General features: G+C 46.5%; 1 protein-coding gene across 2 annotated transcripts in view; it reads right to left on the bottom strand.

Moving 5' to 3' along the window:
- The window catches only part of ASPG (asparaginase), a 48,386-nt gene that overhangs the window by 18,284 nt on the left and 8,495 nt on the right, over positions 1–21,607 (bottom strand). Inside the window, exons 2-9 of one of the 2 annotated variants that reach the window (XM_061578520.1) lie at positions 18,528–18,657; positions 11,254–11,365; positions 9,417–9,542; positions 7,400–7,501; positions 6,646–6,772; positions 2,613–2,725; positions 768–953; positions 193–306 (exon numbers count right to left, since the gene is read on the bottom strand). In XM_061578520.1, coding sequence (XP_061434504.1) covers positions 193–306; positions 768–953; positions 2,613–2,725; positions 6,646–6,772; positions 7,400–7,501; positions 9,417–9,542; positions 11,254–11,365; positions 18,528–18,657 — 1,010 coding nt within the window. The remainder of the gene's footprint in view (positions 1–192; positions 307–767; positions 954–2,612; positions 2,726–6,645; positions 6,773–7,399; positions 7,502–9,416; positions 9,543–11,253; positions 11,366–18,527; positions 18,658–21,607) is intronic. The other variant, XM_061578527.1, reaches the window with a different exon arrangement.

A 21,607-nucleotide genomic window follows, 5' to 3' on the forward strand; every position in this document is an offset into this window, starting at 1 on the left:
ACTGGCGTTGACCGTGAGCGCAGGATTCGAACCCGGGTCGCCAGGTTACACACACATTAAATCTCAGACAAAGCAAGTGAATGGCCTCGTCACTTGGAAGCTGCATCTCTAATACAGTTGCTCTGCGTTGGCTGTCCGGAATCGCTGTGGGAAGCAAGCAACGTGGGGGGGGGGGGGGGGGGAGGTACCCACCTCGCGCCGCTCCTTCAAGCTCAGCTTGTCCTTCCCCAGGATGTAGGAGAGCTTGGCCAGGGCAGCCTCGGGGGTCATGTCTCCTCCAGGAATGACGCCGTTGTCATTCAGCACCTAGGTCGCACCGTCAACGAGGCGAGTGGCAGAAGATCGTCACCCACGGCACACACACCGCACCCCTGTATCCTGAAGACGACTTTTGGGGCAAGTTTTGTTGTTATAGCAAGCACCTACGAGGACCGGTACGGCAAGAGGGAGTGGGTGGGCCAGCACAACGCCCGGCCACAATTACCTCCCTCGTGACAATGTTTACACACCACGCCAGGTACTCATTTAAGGCAGAGTCGATATAGGGGAGCCGCAGGACCGGTTCAGATAATCGGCCGAGAGCACGAATCGAACTACGGTCTCTGGATTCGCACCTGCAACTAGCACGGTTGGCTACGTATGGTGCGAAAGAAGTTCAAACGCAGCACAGCGTGCTAGCCGCCGCGCCCGCACACATTATATAAACGCACACTCGTACGTGCGACGAGCGTGATGACGCGGCGGCGAGGGAGGAGAGGGGTATCCACCTTGCCGGTGGCGTAGGTCTCGCACACAGAGCCGCGCAGGCACTGCGTGCAGTTGACGATGAGGACCCCGCGTGCCGTGGCGCTGCGCAGCTCGTCGAGCAGGTCGGGGCGGTTGTCGGGCGCGTTGCCCGTACCGTACGACTCCAGTACCACGCCCTCCATGGGCGGCTGCAGGAAGGCTCGCACCTGGCGCACGAGCACACAGACAGTCGCATTTTACTTTCCCGTGCTCTGCCGCTTTCGTACAACAGCAGGAGGGAAGAGCAACGGTCGTGAAACGGCGTTAAAGGTGAACGCCAATGTTTTTGTTTCAACCAATCCAAGGAGGCAGTGGCAGGCGCCGGTATGAATCGCAGCAACAAGACCGTTGCAAAGATGGCGGCGATTCGTTTGACCGTTTGGACTTCACTGCGGGTCGCAGCTGTTCCGGCGACTATTTGTTCTTCCAATTGCGGAAGGTGGACGCGCATCTCCCACGCTGCGTTTGAGCGCGGTTCAGCGAGGTCTGTAGCTGTCAGAGAGAGGGAGAGAGCCGCCCGCTTCCTCCACAGGTCGGGGTCCTCGATCAGATTTTAGTTTTTCCGCGGCTGTAACCAACGATTCCGTCCAAGCGAGTGCCAATTGCATTTTAATATAAAAACAAAATGCCATCAACGGGATTCGTAGCGATTGCCTTCTTCTGCACAAAGCGCAGCGCTTAATTCGCGTTTTGATCACTGCACAACAGCTGCGGATATTCTAGATTTGAAGCTTTCATGACTGCAAGGCATATTCTTAGGTTTTTTCGGTAAAGTCACGTAGGTAAAACATAACAGATAGGTGGAAAGAAAGCTGCGGATATCTCCTTGACAGATGCTAGAAATTTAGAGAGTCCCCCGGGGTAAAATGCGGTTCAGATAACCACATTCACACATCACGTAATCAAGCACTGCCTGTTATACGCTTACACGAGGTGGGGAGGTGGGGGCACGGACGCTTTGCATTATTATTATTATACATCAAGAAACTCCTGATGCTATTTGATTACCAGACTCAGAGTTGCGAAACGAATCGTCGGTTGATTTTTCAACTGCCTGAAAAGGAAAACATTTGTGGCTGGACGCACACCAGCCCTCCTGTACGTATGTAGAACTTCTTTCGCACCGTATGTAGCCAACAGTAGCGATGTAATTTGCCTGCAAGGAAGAGGTCTCTCTCATCCCACAAGCCTCGGCTCCCAGAACAGCCACTATCCTTTAATCTTGGCTTTGATGACACGCTGCTGTGTGCCAAGCCAAAGTGCAGTTGGCAACAGCTCTGTATTGCCATAATACCGGCCCATCTAGAATCATGTATTGTTACCTAATCAGACAAAAATATAATAAAAAAACACAATTTTGTTCAAATAGCTCAATCTCCAATAAGTATTGAGTTGTGAGCAAGGATGGTGATGAATCGCTACCGTTCTGTCTTGAGTTGCCAACTATCAAACTCGGGCAGTCTGGAAAATTGGCATCGGGTTTTGGGTGGCAGGAATTGATCTTGTACCGAGAACCAGAACCGGTAGAGTTAATCATCATCGCAGAATTCTGCACAGGTTTGATGATGGACCCAGGCTCACCGAGAAACATGTCCGGGTTTGGTCTGCAGTGGAAAGTGGCAACCCTGTCCGTATATAACGTTCAACTTCATTCGCACCGTACATCGCCAACCATGCAAATTGCAGGTGCGTTGGAAAGACAAACTAAGCACAGAAATTTGTTTTTAAAAATGTAGTTGTCAATTTATAAGCCTCGCTCTCGCAGTCGGCATCACTGGCTCGCGCCGCACAGCAGTGGCACGCAGCCGAGGTCCTGCAGAACGCACCGTGGCGGCTGTGATGCCGGGGAAGAGTCGCAGGAGGCCCACGTTGCGGTTCATGTTCGTGTGCACGCGGAACGGGCGCGTCGTGTTGGATCTCCACACCTCCTCCCAGGTGACTGCAAGCACACGCACGCACAAACACAAAGATCCACAGTGTAGCCTTAGACTGTTGGTGCAAGTGAACCTTATGGCCGGACCCCGGGGTCCCGAATAAACAGGAGTCAAAATCGTTAATTGATTTACTTTTGGCAACTCCGTCCACGGCGCACATAAACACCGCGACCCACGTGGCGCGGATTATTCTGTCGTCACGTCGTCCAAGCGCAGCAGCGAGGACGAATGCGCAGAAGAGCCGAACAAGCGAATGCACTCCATGCTCGGGTATGGGCAGGATCATGAGTCTGAATTATGAGGTTTTGGATCATTCCATCGAGCACACCAACACTGAGCCCGTGCTACTGCTCCCGACACCACAGCAGCGTGTTTCCTTAACGCTTTACTAGAGGAAAGATTTCCTAACAGGCTGATTTTCGGTCAGAATCATTCGCTTGACCTCCCAACAACTGGCGCACGCTTCTATTGGCGCAGGATTGGGGAGCCCTTCATCCAGCAGTGGGTAGAGCATGGCCGTTGAAGAGGACTCCTGACAGTAGAATTAGAACAAAAACTACGGCACGCTGCCGACATTGTTACAGCTCTAGTGTGAAACATTTTTAAAATACCCTTTCCAAAATGAACACGTTCTTAAAAAAGAAAAACGTCCGCCTCAGCATACGCCACCATGAGTCAGTCACCCAACCTCAAGCAGACCCTCATTTGACTCCCGTCACCAACACTCCAAAAGGGTCGCTCATCCCTCCGACTATGCCTCTCCCACTGTTATCATTCACTACCCCCCCCTCAACCCCATGTGGGACCCCAGCTACTCCGTTCCGCTTCACCCCACGTATTGCCCCATCCAACCCCGTCTGACCGCAACGCTTGAGGAACTTCCCCTGGTTTGATTTTTTCTCAAAAAATCACTTCTGGTAAGGAAAACAAAGTAAAGTGGGCACAACCAAAATTTTGCTTTGCACGTGGCCATCCAGTTGGCATTAGCCTTTCCCGTACCTCCAATTAGCACGGTTTGGTTATGTAGGATGCAAAAGAAGTTCAATGTTTATACATATATTGGAAATACGCAACGTTTGTCAGTGCCTGACAGTGTGGGGAAGGAGTGTTTTCTTTGGATAGCACGAGGTTATGAAATGTCAGACAATTGGAAGCTCATGCAATGTAAACCAATGGGAGGTTAAGGAATGCATTCACGAGAGTTTGGGTTATGGCCAGTGATTATTTTAAAAATGTATCCTTAGTGCAACAAAAAACCAAGCGGTTTCAGAGAGCTGTACAGTATAAAATGTGTGCGCGTAATATAAATCGAAGACAAAAACACATTCGTGGTATCCGTTTCAAAATGCTCACACACGGCAATTAAACCACACCATAAAATAACACTACCCAAATTTCTCAAACCGAGTTAAACCCATTTACACACAGGCATGCCATGCATACAACACAAGGCATGCTACGAATGCACACTACATTACACGTTCTACTTGAGTGTTGTTTCAGGTTGTATTTATTGGCTTCAAGTGTTTTTTATTTATAATAATTATTACTGTGTATTCTATCAGGGGAGCTTGTTAACAGATTGGCAGAAGAAACTAAAGCTGCCACAGAGCTTGCGGAAACAAAAATAACACGAGGAAACTCCCAAGGACACTAGAAATGTGTTCCATTTGCATGAATTACGGTGCAAGTCCAAAGCACTTCATCTCCATTCAGAAGAGGACAGCAAAAGGCATATTTGATCATTCAAGGTAGATTTTTTTTGGTTAGGCATATTTGATCATTCAAAGTTGATTTTTTGGTTATGCCTTGTAGTAATGATGTGCCCAAGTTAAATTGCGAAGCCCTCCATCACCCAGCACAGCCACAAGAAATTAAATTGCCATGTGCACGTGCGTTTAACGTGCTGAATATTAGAATGTCTGCTTACCGCTAAGTTGGAAGAACAATTCTCACAACCAAATTCACAATTGCACTCCAACTTGCAACCATAACGGGCGCGTCGTTAAAAACGGTCATACACCTGCGACTATTTAATTTAGCCATTCCCTCTCCATGAGGCCAAACTCAATGTAGCCGGTGTGAGCTCACCCGTGATTAAAATCACACTTGTTAAATGTGCACCCCTGAAGCGTACGGGAACATAATAAACCATTTAGCATAGCTACGGGTGAACAGATTTGGTGTATTATTATTACTGTTCTAAGTGAATGCGACGGTGATCAGGGATTGGACCAAGTCCCCACGTGCACGGCAGAGTACGAGGTACGCCCCCCACAGTTTAGATTTGGGCGGACTTGGTGCCAAGGGATTCAGCTGTGGTGTTGTGACATGGAGAGTGTGTCCCTGATCGCTACTGCAGATACGTCACTGCCCTTCTGAAGAGGACTTTTGAAATAAAAGTTTTGCTGTTTCACAAACCCTCTGGGTGCAGCTCAGCCGCTGTGGGCGGGGTCACCCACTTCTCCGGAGGACATGACACAAATGCAGAGTCACTACTCATGGTCTGCCAACTTTATCTTTTACTAGCTGTACTACCCGGCTTCGCCCGGGACTTGTATCCACCACGGCCGGCCGCCTTTGTCTCCCCAGTGGCGATGTTAATACGCCACACCAGTTACTCGTTTGAGGCTGAGTCGACCTATGGGAGGTTCAAATAATCGTCACCGGTGGTGGCCATGAGCGGGAATCGAACTCGGTTCGCCGGGTTGGTAGCGCAGCATAGCGTTAACCACTACACCCACCGCTTCTCACACACACAGACGCACAGACACACACACAGACACACACACATAGACACACGCAGACACACGCAGACACACACAGACAGCACGCTAAGCACTACACTACCGCTCCCCACACACCACATACGCACACACACAGACACACACACAGACACACACACACAGACACAGACAGCACGCTAAGCACTACACTACCGTTCCCCCTACACACACGCGCGCGCGCGTCCATAGGTACACATACACGCGCTTGCTGCAGACACACACGACTGTCAGGGTGCGTATGGCAGTAAACGACTGCAATAATAAAGCGGCAATGCTGCGCGAGGAACGCCTTAGACCTGCAACACATTTGTGTAATGCGAGCGTAAACACACAAACACATACAAACACATACACACACATACATACACACAAACATACAAACACATACATACATACACACATACATACACACATACACATGACCCGGCTTCGCCCGAGACTTGGATCCACCACGCCCGGCCGCCTTTGTCTCCCCAGTGGCGATGTTAATACGCCACACCAGTTACTCGTTTTGAGGCTGAGTCCCTCCCTCGCCACTCTCCCTCCCTCGCCACTCTGCCTCCCTCGCCACTCTGCCTCCCTCGCCACTCTGTAGAGGACGTGAAATTTGTATGAATTTACCTCAGAGTGGCGTTTTGGGTGTCGAGGCCTAGCACCGTGCAGAGCCTCCCGCCTTGCCTGATTTTCCCACCCGGCGAACGCTGGGTACGGGTGCCGTTCCCCCCTCCCCCCCGCGCTATTAAAAATGGCGTCCACCCCGCGGCGAAAAGTTGCTACTCGTTGCCAGGGGCAACCGCCGTCCAATGAAAGCGGCGAAGGCGTCGTTAGCCGTTGCCAGGGGCAACCGCCGTCCAATGAAAGTGCGTATGGTCCGAAATCCACACACACATACACAGACAGACAGACATGCACGATTTTATATATATAGATTGTTGTCCGTTTTAGCCGACCTGTCCCCGCCCCTCGCAAGGTTTCACAACGGGAGCAGGGGGCATGGCGGACCGGCTTCACCAAGAGTAAATTATTAATCACCTTCTAGAAGACCTACCCACGCATCATATACACCGGTGACCTTTACCAACAGAACACGTAGCAAGTGCCCAGGGCTTCCCCCCCCCCCCCCCCCGAGGAGTGGATACCTTTCATGTCGACTTGCGCGTTACCAAGCGGCGGCATGTTGGGCGACTGGAACGCCTTGAAACTTCCCGCGTCCACCTTCGTGACACGGCAGCCACGGTACAGCTTGTGATGGAAGTACAGCCCAACCTGCGGGAACGCCAATCGCAGGCAATTGGTTAACAACGTTCCGTTGGGATAGTTTGCACCGTAACATTAAACAAGTAAACCCGTAAAAACAAAGTTTTTCACTCTAAATCCTTTATATGCGTGGCGGCTAGAGTTCTCTCGTCCTCTGGTTTGAGATGGCTGCAATCTATGGGCAGATGATTGTCTGCCAGTATTAAGCAATTGGTAATTAAATATTTAATTTGTTTTCCCTAAACAGTGTAAAATTTTGGAAAAAATTTTTACGAAAATTAATTGTCACACACAACGAGTCTGTGTGGAAAATGTCAGCTCGATTGGATCACGGGAAGTGGGTTAAAAAACGACCGAAAGATTTGCACGGTTGTAAGCAAGCAAGCACGCAAGCAAGCAAGCAAGCAAGCGAACTTAATATAAAGGATTTAAAAAGGAATGGCCCTTATTTCTCATCTCTGCTCCAGACAAGTGCGCTAACCTGCTACACTAACCACTCACCACGCGCACCTGACACCAGGCTCAAAAAATATCCACATATTCGCAGGATAAATAAGAGAGTTGGCACCACGAAGACGCTCTCTCGACCAAGCGGGGGGGGGGGGGGGGGGGGGGGAGACGGGGGGGCGGCCTCACCTCTGGGATGACGAAGTGTCCCGCGAAGAGCAGCGCTCCCAGGAGGTTGTCTCTGCCATCGCTCCGCATCTCAAATATGGGCACCTGCGTGCAAGGAGAGGACTGAGCCATCGTTAATTTAAACCGAAACATTAAAACTTAAGATTCAACGATTTTTTTCTTTGCGGTCAAGTCACGTAGTGACGACCTAGTCAAACGTCCGTTGCAAAACGCGCCACCGCGCGACGCAGCCAAATCAAATTGTCACGTGGCGTACACTCATGCAATAACGCGACAATTATTGCAATGTTGACCGTGGCTTGGAATCAAACTCGGGCAGACGGGTCCGTAGCATAGGACAACACTAGCCGCTACTCCTCCTTCCCCCAGGCAGTATGACCCACAACTCTCCCTCGTGCGTGAGCAATGTTAATATGGCAAAATATCAGGCGACGTTTAATCACAGTTTACAGACGGACAGACAGGCTATACCAGTTTGACTTGTTAAATGGTGACGATGGGCCAGGGATTTAATCCAATCTGTTTCATAAACAGCAGCGATGACGCACAGTGTTAAGCCGGAAATAGAGCTCTGTTCCCTGCATGTCCTGATTAAATTGTAATCATCTCCAGATCATTATATTTATCTTGCATTCCGAATCACGTTTTGAACGTCTTTCAACAAGTACCTCACTATTTCACAAATTACGTGGCGATGTTGCCGTGTTGGCAGTCGAGTACAAACACAATTAACAAAAAAATCCATTCGTAAAAAAGTGGCCATGTGAAGAAGGGCAAATGCCCGAAATGTCACTTAAACATTTTCTCTATTGATGCATTTTTTTTTTCCCACCACTTGTACTCTGGACTGATGCGGTTTGTGCACAATCCAGGAAGCGATGATTTGTCATTCTTTTCAGGTCAGTGATTTTTCTGCTCAAATGAGCATCGAGGCAGTTGACCATTCCACATTCCTATGGCAGGGGGAACAAGTCAATCCGCCCTCAACCAGGATTTCCCATCGAGAGAAACTCGCTCAGCTCCGCGGCTGAGCCACCCTGGCCAAAAACAGCCAAATAAGTCAATTTTGTGCAATAGCGTCAATTGAAATTTGCACAAAGAATGAACACCCGATTTGCTCCAATCTCCTTTGGGAGATTTATTATTCTCTCATCAACACTTCACCCCAAGTTTTACATTGCAATAGGGGGCAACATGGTCTCAGGAGCATCTCAGTAGGTAGTTACAAGGAGGGAAATTATTTGCAATATTACAGATGATATTTTCACAAATAACCAAGCCCCTTCTTTTCTTGTTCAGATGGCGGTACCTGTACAGGCTTGCAAGATCTTACATGGCGGTGCACAGAGAGAATACACAAGTTAAGCATGCCTGTCTCGACCCCCCAATCACTCCGGCAACATCAGCTGTTGACGTGAATTTGCCGACTGCGGGAGAACCGATTATTGCCAAAGGCTATCGGGACAGAAACCAAATTCCACTCACGCCTAGCCTTGACAAGGGTTGGCAGTTAAATCTATAATACAATTGAATCTGACAAGGAGAAAGAATGTCAAAGCAGACCAAAACTTTTAAAAAAAGGACTGTATTAACAGGGATTTAGAGGCATGGGCGGCAGCAGTGAAGTAATTTCGGTCTGTGAAAAATAAAATATACTTTTTATTTTACAGGGCAAGGTCCACGGAGCTATACAGCTCTTTTTCAGAAGCAACCTGGCCACAAATGATAGCTCATCATGTGGAAATCTATAACAGCCAAATACTTTAAAAGCCATGTTTCTAAATGATGGTGGGAACAGGAGGACCCGAGAGAAAAATCCACGCCAACTCCAAATATACAGCAGCAGTCGCCAGGGTCCAGATCGAACCCACGACCTCCTGCACACCAGGCGAGGAAGTTAACATTTGGCCACGGCAGCAAGGAAAGGATTTCAAAAGTTGATAGCAGCTGCCCCCCCCAAAGTGGCAGGGAACAACAGCAGCCAGACGGCAGGGCCGTCGCGTCTGTGAGTGGCCACCTGCGAACCGGTGAGGATGATGGTCTTGCCCAGATGTTCGCACATGAAGGAGAGGGCCGAGGCCGTGTATGCCATCGTGTCGGTGCCGTGCAGAACAACGAAGCCATCGTAGGCCTTGTAGTGTTTCTGCATGGGGACAAAACGCACAAAGGTTAAGTTTCCCCCATACTGCCTTAAATAGACAGTTGGGATGACTCTGAGGTTGAGTCGATCTAGGGGAGGCCCAGGACCCATTCAGATAAATATTAACTGGTGTTGGCCGTGAGCAAGAATCTTAACCCAGGTCGCCAGGTTCATAGCAGAATGGTAACCAACCGTTGCACGACCGCTTCCCGCAAAACGCACTGGCACACACAAGGACAGGTTTAAATAATGTATTCTCACCCATCAGTGGAATCTAAAATCAACTCCTGCCATCTTCCTTCACACTTGTTTGACTTTGGAATTCCCTTCCATAATCACTTTTCACAAATACTTATAATATCAAAATATGTTCAAACAAGAAACGTACGAGCTCTTGTCTATACAAAGTTATTCGTGCTTCAAATCTAGAATTATTCGTGCTGGTTGTTTCTGGTCTCTTATTGTATTGGAGCACTGAGCCTTTACTCAGCAACTGCGGACAAAAAAAACTAACTTGCACACGATTAAGCAAAATTCCAGTGCAGAGAATATATCGTCTCATCTGGAGACACGAATGACTGCACATAACCATCATAATAAACTTGCTAAAATACAGCTCCGATTATAATAACAAATATCAGCCTGGCTGGCAAACGCAACAATCGTCTCTCCCTGTCCCAGGGTGGGAGGGAAAAATTCCACCCCCTCGTGTAGATATTAACAGGTCACTTGAAAGGGGATTTCACAAGCAGTTCTGCGACGTCTCCTTCTGCAGACTGATGTCTGTATGGGGCGAAATGCTGCTCAGAGAGATTTCCGAATATGTAAATCGTTTCACGAAATGACACCCCACAGCACAGAATAAAATTGGCGGGGGGGGCAGGGTAAAAGTTAGAAATGCATTTGATATCGGGGTTATTAGTCTATTGGAATGGAGGTAAAACAGAACAAACGAGCATTTATGCTTAAAATAACTGCAATTGCTACTACAGGAAACCATGTATCGTCTGCGATGCAAATTTCCATCAATTAGCATTGCAGGGTTACACTGCACAAGCGATTCTGTGTCCCTCGAAATACTTCAAGGTCCCTGTATAATGCCACACGGGCCCACATAGCCCCTCACATGGGCGGGGGGGGGGGCCTTTGTGCCACTTTTCTGGCCCCTATAATCTTGCTTGCCCTGGGGGACCGTTGCAATCGCAGTCGGCCCGACGCGTGACGATATCGCACCGCGCGAGGCCACAGCGGAGGAGCGGCGTGCAGTGACAGACTGGGACTAAACATCGGCTCGGGCATGTGAACACTGGCCCAAATTCGGGCTATGGCCAATATACTTTTTTTGTTAAAATGGGTTGTGCAACACAAATTGAATACGAGTAGCTAGATTTACCATGTGACGTACTAGTGCGATTTTGCTGCGCGATCTCATTGGTCCATTTGGGCTAGGTCCAAAGAACAAATGGGCCGGTGAGGAAGAATCTTTGAGACTGCCAAATATGGGGACTTAATGCCAATTGAGAGCATAAATCAGCAATGAAGCACACACACATGAGGTAACAACATATTTAAATAAAAAATATATAAAAATTATTCTGATCACATTTGCTATTTCCCTGACAGACCGGCCCACCGGCCCTCAGAATGGACTGGCCCACCAGGCATTTGCCTCATGGACCGTTCGCCCCTCGCGAGTGCGGTCCTGGCGACGTACCTCGATGTCCTTGGCGATGACGGCCCAGTCATCCGTGGTGATGTTGCACGAATCCAGCAGCGGGCTGTACTCCAGCACCGTGTAAACGATTCGCTTGTGGTGCTTGGACAGCCTGTGCCACAGAAAGCACGAACGACGGAGAGAGGGCAGATGAAAAGCTAGCGGCAGCAGACCCCCCCACCACCACGCCCATTTTGAATCGGTTGGCTCCGCTTGTGCAGCCCAATTAAATGCGGTTCAATGACAGGCATTCAACGGAGGCACTCGACTCAAAAGGAACAATACTGTTATTGTAAACACCGCTGCATGAATAATAAGGTTTCCAGAAAAGTTCAGTTAGCTCGCGTAAATATAAATGTGTCGTTAAACCCGCCACCACCCGACGCAGCAAATTAGGTCAAGTTTTTCAAGCATTTTAAATGCTGTGGGGGTTTACGCTCCAAACACTGGTGTGCTGAACTAGTAGCTAATTGCCATGTTTTGTTAACATGAAAAACCTCACTAATTGGCTGTGTCGGGTGGTGGCGGGTTTAACGACACATTTATATTTACGAGATCGAACCAAAAAAAAAAACCCTTATGGATAATATTTGGTCCAAAGCCAACCAAGTGTTGAATAATAATGTAATCGTAATAATCTGCACCGATAAAACACGTGTTTCACAAAAAGGCTCAAGGCAGCGTGAATTAAAAGAGGCATCAATAAATAAAGCATCGGGTGGCAGAATAAAGGCCAAAGGAGGACCAACATTATTGAGGGCAAATATATATATATTTTTTTTTAAACAGAGGGGATTAAAAGGACGTCAGCACTGTTGGCGACAGCCCCATCGCCACGGGTAAAGGGAGTCACACAGCTGGGGGGCCGCAACAGGAAGCGTCAGATCACTCTCAAGAACGTCACGGAGCTAGGAAGGCACGTGCATAAAAGGGGCATCACATCAACAGGTCTCTCTTAAGGGCCATGCGCCAAAAGATGAGATCGAATTAGCTTCCGAATGTAAAGTGGAGGAAAGCCACTCTCTTTGGTTCTTTCGGTGAAGTCCCGTAGTTAGAAATAAAATCGATTGCAACACAAGCGCTTGTGTTGCAATCTAAACGTCGTGATCTATATTTTTTTCTACCTACGTGATTTTACCGAAATAACCAAAGAGTATGGATTCCTGCAGTCACGAAAGCTTCAAATAAAGATTGGAGGCAAGCCCTCACCAAGGCCTTACATGCGAGCAACGTTATCTTAAATTCCAATGCGATGAAGTGAGGACATGAGCAATGGAGTTCTCGCTGCGACGGGACGTGCGCAAGCACCCTGGCTGCCGCATTCTGCCGTCTGCAACCTGACCAGGACCTTACTCTGGACCCCCCCCAAAAGAACGAGGCTTTGCAATAGTCAATCAGCAAAAAATACAAATGGAGGTTACCCCCTTATAGACTCCTGATTCCGGCTCTAAAATCGGCGCAATCGGTAAGCGGGTATCATCTACCATCTCAATTAGATTCGTAACGGCACTTTTTATTGCAATGCTTTAAATGTCCAAATGATAAGCCACTTTGTCGAGCTATCATTTGTGGCCAGGTCGCTTCTGAAACATAAGTTCATACCTCAGGTGAACTTTGCCCGATGAGAATGGCTTCGTTGTACTTTGTATGTTTTTGGGCGATAGGCTTACCCTTCTTGAACTTGGCACTACCATCGTGTTTTTGTGTTGTTTGTAACGTTATTACCCGCCCCTATCCGTGACAAACAAAGCTTTATAGCGCATCCGATTCCTCCAGTATCAAATATTCTGATAAACTTAACACGGCAAGGTTGCAGCAGTGGCAGGGATGGGAGAGGACGGGGCTTCTTGGAACACAGCCCTGGCGTGCGCGCCATCGCACCGCGCGCTCGTTAAGCAAAGCTTGGCAACCCCAGAGCACGGCAGCAACCCGGGAACTGCCGGCGACTACCGGCACGTATTTATCATGCAAAACGCATGCTTAATCAATACCCCAATTCCCTGCTACGCCGTGGAATGTGGCACCAAAGCAATTTGAAACAAACCGCTCAAGGGAAAAGAAGCCCCTTTGTAAATGGATCTCTTGTTATACATACACACAATAGAGGTTTTAAGGGGCCACAGCTAAGCCTGGCTTTGTATGAAGACCAATCATATGCAGACTGACGTGCCTTCCCCTTGGCATCACTCCAGTGGAGGAGAGAATGTCCCCGTGTTCACAGCAGCAAAGCAACCAAACATCTCGATTTAAAGCTTTCGTGACTGCAGGGATTCATCTTCTTGGTTCTTTCGGTAAAGTCACGTAGAATGGAAATAATAAAATAATAAAAATAAAACATAATAAAATAATTCTCACGACGTTTCGGACGGCTGCTTGCGTTGTGGCCGAAACGTCGTGAGAATTATTTTATTATGTTTTACTTTTATTATTTTATTATTTCCATTCTACGCGACTTTACCGAAAGAACCAAGAAGATCAACCAAACATCCACAATGCCACTATTCCAATTATCATGAGGGGGGAGGGGGGGTAATGGGAAAAATAAACAAATTGGCTCTCTCCAATGTGTTTTTTCGGGTTGCACCGTGTGTTCTCGGACACGATGTCTGACATTTCGCTTCCAAGTGCGCTGGAACTTTCAACAGGGACAGAATTCCGTTACTCTAAGCCAGTTCTCAGTCCATGGACCTAAAACAAATCGAAAATCAATCGCACTCAGCAGGATGCCGTAGCGGTAGAAGGTGTTCATCGGATCAATTGCTTATGCGGCAAGTGTTATATTGGACAGACGGGACGTAACATTAGCGTAAGACTAAAAGAACACCAAGGGCACATTAAATTATCCAAAACACAGCTGTCAGCAGTGGCAGAGCATGCTTGCCAACAAGGGCATTCAATTGATTTTGATAACGTTGAAGTGTTATGCAGAACTAATTATTACTGGCCAAGATTAGTCAATCAATCGAAATTAAGAATTCAAATAATTTCAACCGCTGTGATAGCTATAGACTTGGCGCAGCCTGGATGCGTATCAAGTAATAAAACATTTAAATTCCTTACAAGGCGAGTCACAAGTGGCTGATTACTGATCGATTTACATAATAGCATACACCCCACCCACACCTCTGCCTGTGATCTCGAAACCTGATGACGTCATCCTGCACTATTAAAGACCAGAGGCAGATGGATGGCTTCACTATTCTAGCAAATCGCCCGAAGATGCTGGATGTAATTTCCAGCAAAAAGCCGAACTACTCGAACTGTAAATGTTGTAGATTCACTCTTGAACACACCGGTGGGCTCAAGTAGTGAACTATTTGTCTTTTGCCAACGCGACACATTTTTTACCGATTGGCTGTTTGCACTCACAAGTAGAAAATAAATTCCTTTCACCCCATATAGAAATAACATTTGAAGTGCTAAATAAATATGCTTTGCTTCCTTTTGTGACGTTTCTTTTTTCTTTATGCAAGCCATCCACAATTGAGCACATCACTTGATTAAATCTGGGGTTAAAGGAATTTTCTTTCTATTTGAGTGCAAATAAAAGTATGTGCATTGAAAAACTTGTTTAACCACTCTTTGTGTCGTTTAAAATGCTATTTTCGACAGCTACGGAATATGAAAGGAAAATAATTGATTGGCAACGGTCATAGCAGGAAATTGTTATTTTAAATTGGCAATGCAGAAGGGGAGAGTGAAGTTGTAGCATTATTGTTAAAACAACGTGTTGTATTGTACGGTGAGGCATTGTAACCTTTTTATGTTTTAGTCCCACAGGTGGTGACCTTAGTAAAGACTTGAACGTAAAATCTGGTCATTTGCATACAGTAAGCTTATGTAAAGTTTAAGTTCAGTAAAGAAATGGAAGTAGCATTAGTCTCTGTTCACGCATATGCAAATTTTTAAAAGCGATTTACAGGGGCAGAGAGAACATGCAAACGGGAAATATGTACACGTGTTAGGATGGAACCCAGGCCCTCCTATATACCAGACGAGGTAGTAACCATCTCACTACTGATAATTGTTTTTTTACCCTTTTTATCTGGCAACAAAACTGACACCTTTTTTACAAGGAGTCATGTTTGCATAGACCACAATACCTGCAGTCGTAATGCAAACAAAAAACATAACTCTGATAATGTATGCACTGCCCTTGAAGTTGATTTGTCCACACCCGAGACAGCTTTCCTTAGAGCAGCGGTCGGGAACCTATGGCTCGCGAGCCATATATGGCTCTTCTGGTGACGGCATATGGCTCCCAGACAATTTTGAGTTGAAAAAAAATAAAAATAAAATTTTGGAACTGATTTTTAAATACTTGTGATATTACTTAATAATACTGTGTCATAATTGGTTTTTTTACCCTTCTATCTGGCAACAAAACTGACACCTTTTTACAAGGAGTCATGTTTGCATAGACCGCAATACCTGCAGTCATAATACAAACAAAAAGACATAACTCTGATAATGTGCACTGTCCTTGAAGTTGATTGGTCCACACCCGAGACAGCTTTCCTTAGAGCCTAGTCTCACATGGGTTGGACCAGATAGAAGGGTAAAAAACCAATTATCATATTTTTACTGGCAAATGAGGTTCCCATAGAATACTGTGTCATTTTAAAGTAAACAGAAATTAGTTTTGAAGATAAATTTCACGGGTCACGGGGCCTCAACGCCTGCATGAAGCTCAACCTCACCACGTCGTATGAACCAGACTACAAGGCCATCAGCAAAACCACGCGGCACCAGAAGTCGCATTAAAAGTAAGACATATTTAATTTATTATACGTTAAAAATTACTATATGGCTCTCAATGCTATATATTTAGAAATATTTGGCTTTTATGGCTCTCCCAGTCAAAAAGGTTCCCGACCCCTGCCTTAGAGCCTTGTCTCACATGGTGTTGGACTAGATGACGCCAAAAGGCGCACAACTCAAAGACAATGCATCATCAGAGTATGAGAGCTCGGGTTAAGCATTTACACCATTGGAACCTCATTTGCCAGAAGAAAAAATATGATAATTGTTTTTTTACCCTTTTATCTGGCAACAAAACTGACACCTTTTTTTACAATAAGTCATACAGTAGTGATCTCACTACTGCATGATGTTAACTGTGAAGAACAGCTATAACCCAAGGTCTATGAAGAAATCACCCCGACTTGCTTGGAATGTGGCCGATCTGTTTGGACCCTCAAAAGTAAAGCAGATCTGAGTGGGGGACAGTGGCTGGAGGGGTGCTCACCATGCACAAGCAGGTTGTCACAGGGCTGGTGGGGGCACGTTGTGTTTATATGCAGTTGTACTACACGTCTATGCTGCCCACCTTTAGCAACCCGCACTGACCATTGGGCAGGCGAGTTATCGTCAAACAGCCTCCGCAACCAGCATGGCGTGTGGAGGCCGTCATCCAGCAGTGGAAGGACAGGTCCCTAACGCTCTTATGGGCATTGTGCGGTGCTCATCTCGACCAGTGGAAATTGCACATTGCCATGGCCGGGGCCGTGTTTACCAACCGCCGACGACTGCGCACGAAGTGGAACCAATGTTGTGAGCGTGCAGAGATGGCAATGATGTCTAGCCTAGGAGCAGTTTAGTAATTGGCAAGCATGCACATTGCTATACGATGGTGGAGTGGAATGACATTCAGGGGACGGTGAGATGTGCAGCGCGCTTGTGTTTGCGATCGTTCGGTACTGGAGAGTATGCACGATGGAAAATAATACACATGGACTGCAATGTTATAACAATGCGTGTGTACGCACAGCAGGGTATATATTGCGACAGGGTATGGAACGTGCAGAGGCAGCACTTTAATTTAAAAGGAGTTATATCAGCAGTCATAATTATAACATTTTGGCGATAACATGACGGTGATTAAATTAAATCGTGATCATGGTTCAGCTGCACACGCAACTTGTGCATAACCATGCCGCCCTCAGCGTGTCAGAAGGGGCGTTTGCTAAGCAAATGAAAACGCTATTTATAACGATTAAAAGTAGGTAATTGTGTTAAGAATAGCAAGAGTAGTAATTATTATTAATGTTGTACTTGTTCGTCTCGTGCCAAGGCAGAGGGGGCAGCCACAGCGGCGCTACGGCGCCATGACGAGCGGTGATAGACGCGGCCTCCTCATTGGTCATAGGCTGACCAGCAAAAGCCGCTCCGATTGGACGAGACGTTTGCCCTTGAAACTGGGTGCAATTATTCGAAATTTCAAAAAGGTGTGGGTCAGGTGCACGAGGATTAATTATTCAAATTAAGTTTAAATAAAACAACGAATCGGGCCACGATGGTCAGGACCTGAACCGGTTTTAATGCAATCTTGAACCGTCACGTGAGGAGAGTCTGTAGAAAACTTCAGCTCGTTAGTCTTCGTACATGCAAAAATATTAAGCATCAAAGAATATAAGCGAAGCTGGGTGGTTTAAGCGCGAGAGTTTCCCTTGTGTTGAACCAATCCTGCGTCATGTATTTGCAGCAGAAGGCCATGTTGGTCGATGGGATGTTTAAAACAATGGATGTTTTAATAAGAAGGTTTTACCCTTTCTGGCAATAAAACAGGCGTTAAAGTGTTTCAAACACCAAACAGAAACCTTTTGCAAGGAATCATGTCTGCATCAACCACACATACTTGTGGTGATCATGCAAACAAAAACATGCTCTGGTAATATGATACATCGTCTTTGAAACGGATTGGTCTACACCAGAGACAGCCTTCTTTAGAGCCAAGTCTCAACCAGTGCTAGACCAGAGAGTATGCCAAAAGGCGAACACAGCCTTGTGTGTGCGTGTGGGTTATACGAAGGAGGCGTGTTGTCGTCTGCGTGTTCATGTCGCTGCGTGTGCGCCCGTTGCGAGCGTGTGTGGCTCGCGAGCCATATATGGCTCTTCCAGTGACGGCATATGACTCCCAATTTTGAGTTCAAAAATAATAATAATAATAAAAAATCAGTTTGGAACTGATTTTAAAATACTTGTGATATTGCTTAATAATACTGTGTCATTTTAAACTAAACAGAAATTAGTTTTGAAGATAAATTTCACGGGTCACGCCTGCACGAAGCTCAACCTCACCACGTATGAACCAGACTACAAGGCCATCAGCAAAACCACGCAGCACCAGAAGTCGCATTAAAAGTAAGACATATTTAATTTATTATACGTTAAAAATACGATATGGCTCTCAATGAAATATATTTAGAAATATTTCGCTTTTATGGCTCTCACAGTCAAAAAGGTTCCCGACCCCTGGTGTGTGGCGTTCTCACGGCAGCACGAGGATGTTCTCGCTGGAGCCGTAGTGGTCATAGAGGTGAGTCTGCTGAGCGTAGGCCTCGTCGTGCAGCATGGGCAGCCTGCGCAGCACCTGTACAAACGTGTTCGCCCGGGGCGCCAGCACTGCACAGATTGAGAGAAAGAGCGAGAGAACGCACCACAAACTTAGTGACGGCGAGCTCACGCACGGCACTCTGCAAGTGCAATTACATTCTGTCTACAAGAGTTAAAAATTAACAAGACGTAACTCGACAAGCCGACAGTGACGATGCAGCCTAGGCAGATAGAGGAAAAGGGGACTGTACCACCTAAAAACATTAAGAAGGTTAGTTTCCTATTTTAACGCCGCTTCTTCCCCCCCCCCCCCCCATTGTCATTGATGTAAAGCGCCTTGGAGATGTTCTGAATGGTGCTAAACAAGCTGTAGTTATTTTTATTACCATCTGCGACGAATAGCATTCTTTGGTGTTACTGCTACCGGAACAACAGCAGCAATCCTAACGAAGGCTGCGACTTAAGTCGTCCTGTCAAATATTTTAAATTTATCTTGGGATATTGACTGGGAAACTGTCGAGCCAGAAAATTGCTCCTGCCTAACCAAAGGGGCTAAATCCAACACCTTGGCATTGGAGGATAGCTGCTCCTATGCACTATCGTTGCATATGATCTCACATAATAATTAATTTAACCACGAGCTTCGAGGCTACGGCAGCTAGAATAATTTATACCTTCGAAATCAGAATAGCACCAATTTATTATGTCGTTAAAATCCGATTCATGCAAGGCTAATAAAAATGGTAATTGTAGTTAAGGATTTAAATAAAACAAAGTTTAAAAACACGATCGAGGTTAATCAGTACTTTAAATAATTGCAGTTCTACCATTTAAAACTGTTACAACATTAAAAATACCCACAATACCATGCAGAGTTCCTTTACGCTATCAAACTGCGAAAGCTTTATAGCGCAATCAGATTCCTCCAGTATAAATATTTTGGAAGAAAAAAATCCTAGTTTTTTGTTTTGTTATCAAATCGCGTGAAAAGCAGAAAATAGAAGCCCCGGGCTGCGATCAAGTATCACGCTTGCAGACGAGACTCATCCCTGGGTCTGTCGTGTTCTCGCCTGGTTAAATTAAATAAAAACTTGAAACTACACATGTTCTTTGGGTCTTTTGGTAAAGTCATGTAGACAGGTTCACAGAAAATAACAAAACTACCGATTGTTAATTAGTTTTTTTGGTTCTTTTCTTTGAACCCATCTACGTGACTTTACCGAAAGACCCAAAGAATATGAATTCCTGCAGTGACGAAAGCTTTAAGTCAAGATTTGAAACTACACGCTACGGAGAAACGTGCTAACAGCAGCACCCTTCACCCACTTCCAAGTTTTAAAAAGTCACCCCCCCCCCCCCCCGTGAGATACGTGGCAATTACAGATCTCTGGCTACACCGGGGGGGAGGGGGGAGGGGGGTTGGCTACCTGCGGCCCTTTAACAAGGAACTGCTGCTTGGCGACGTTATTTATTAAGGACCAACGTCTGATATTCACCACGTGCATTGCAGCTCTTGAGTTTTTTTTTTACCGAATTCGAAAAAAAATGCCCCTTCGTCATTTTGTTTCCCTTACGAACCAGCACGTTCCAGTCACATGCCTGCTTGTCCATCTATTTACAGAGACAACAAATCGTGCAATGACCAGAGTACCTTTACACCATCACCGTAGCACCGAGGAGCCATACAGGAATATCATCTTATTTGTTTACTACGGTCACTTGGCACTGAACAACGCCAAACGGCCAGGAACAAACAGCACTGTTGAATGTGTAATAGCTTAGCACTTGGCGTATTACATAGTACGAAAGAACACAGCAGCAGCAGGCTAATCACAAGGATTTACACCATTGGAACCTCATTTGCCAGTAGCAAAATATGATTAGTTTTTTTTACCCTTTTATCCGTCAACAAAACCGACACCTTTTTACAAGGAGTCATGTTTGCATTGACCACAATACCTGCAGTCGGAATGCAAACAAAAACACAACTCTGATAATGCAAACATGACTCCTTGTAATAAAAGGTGTCAGTTTTGTTGCCAGATAAAAGGGTAAAAAACCAATTAATTATAATCACAAGGAGTTAGGCTGGAAAGAGTAGATGTATGCAGAACTTCTTTCGCACCGTTCAACATACGCAAGTACATTATATCTACCGTTTCCAGACGTAACCAGTATTAAAGGGGGGGGGGGGAGCAATAATGCGTGCATTTTGGTTACAAAAGCATCGACAGATGAGCCACGGGGTCGCTCAACACTCCTGCTATTTATTCTGGCCACATTACACATCATGGCTTGTGCAGTGGCTGCACTTCCCAATGCCGTCAAAATAAAAAAAATGCCATCTTGAAACTTGCCACACGGAATATATTTTGCTCACGGTCATGGAGAAGGTGGTAGTAGCTCCTGCAATCTCTCATTTACTTGATACAGCTGTCGTGGCTGTGACGGTAACACCTGAAGACGGACGCTTGTGTTGCCTCCGAAACGTCGTGATTTTTTATTTTATTTCATTTTACTTTTTAATGTTTTTACCTACGTGACTTTACCGAAAAAACCTAAGAATATGAATCATTGCAGTCACGAAAGCTTCAAATCTACTTAATGTAGTGGTTTTCATTTATTTTTATTTTTTTACCTACGTGACTTTACAGAAAAAAAACAAAGAGTATGAATCCTTGCAGTCACGAAAGCTTCAAATCTAGAACCTTATTTAACACTACTGTAGCACGAAGGGGTACGGGCCCCTTCCACCTGATCGCCTAAGGGAGGGACGGCCTCCCCCTTCGAGCGTGTCCTACGCACGCCGGGCTACGCTACACGCCGGTCCCTCGCCACGGCTCTAAGGGAAGACAGGACCGAGCGACTCACTCGGGGTACGGGACTCGCCCCTGGTCCACTGCAACCCCCGGCTCTACCCAGAGCCTCGGGGAGGGTCCCAGGGTGTCCGAGATACCTCGGGTCCGCTACAACCGGCTCTAAACACGAGCCTCGGTTGAGGGTTCCAGAGTGTCCGAGA

Source organism: Lethenteron reissneri, chromosome 8, assembly GCF_015708825.2.
Source record: "Lethenteron reissneri isolate LAM-NWPU_2019-01 chromosome 8, ASM1570882v1, whole genome shotgun sequence".
Taxonomy (NCBI): domain Eukaryota; kingdom Metazoa; phylum Chordata; class Hyperoartia; order Petromyzontiformes; family Petromyzontidae; genus Lethenteron; species Lethenteron reissneri.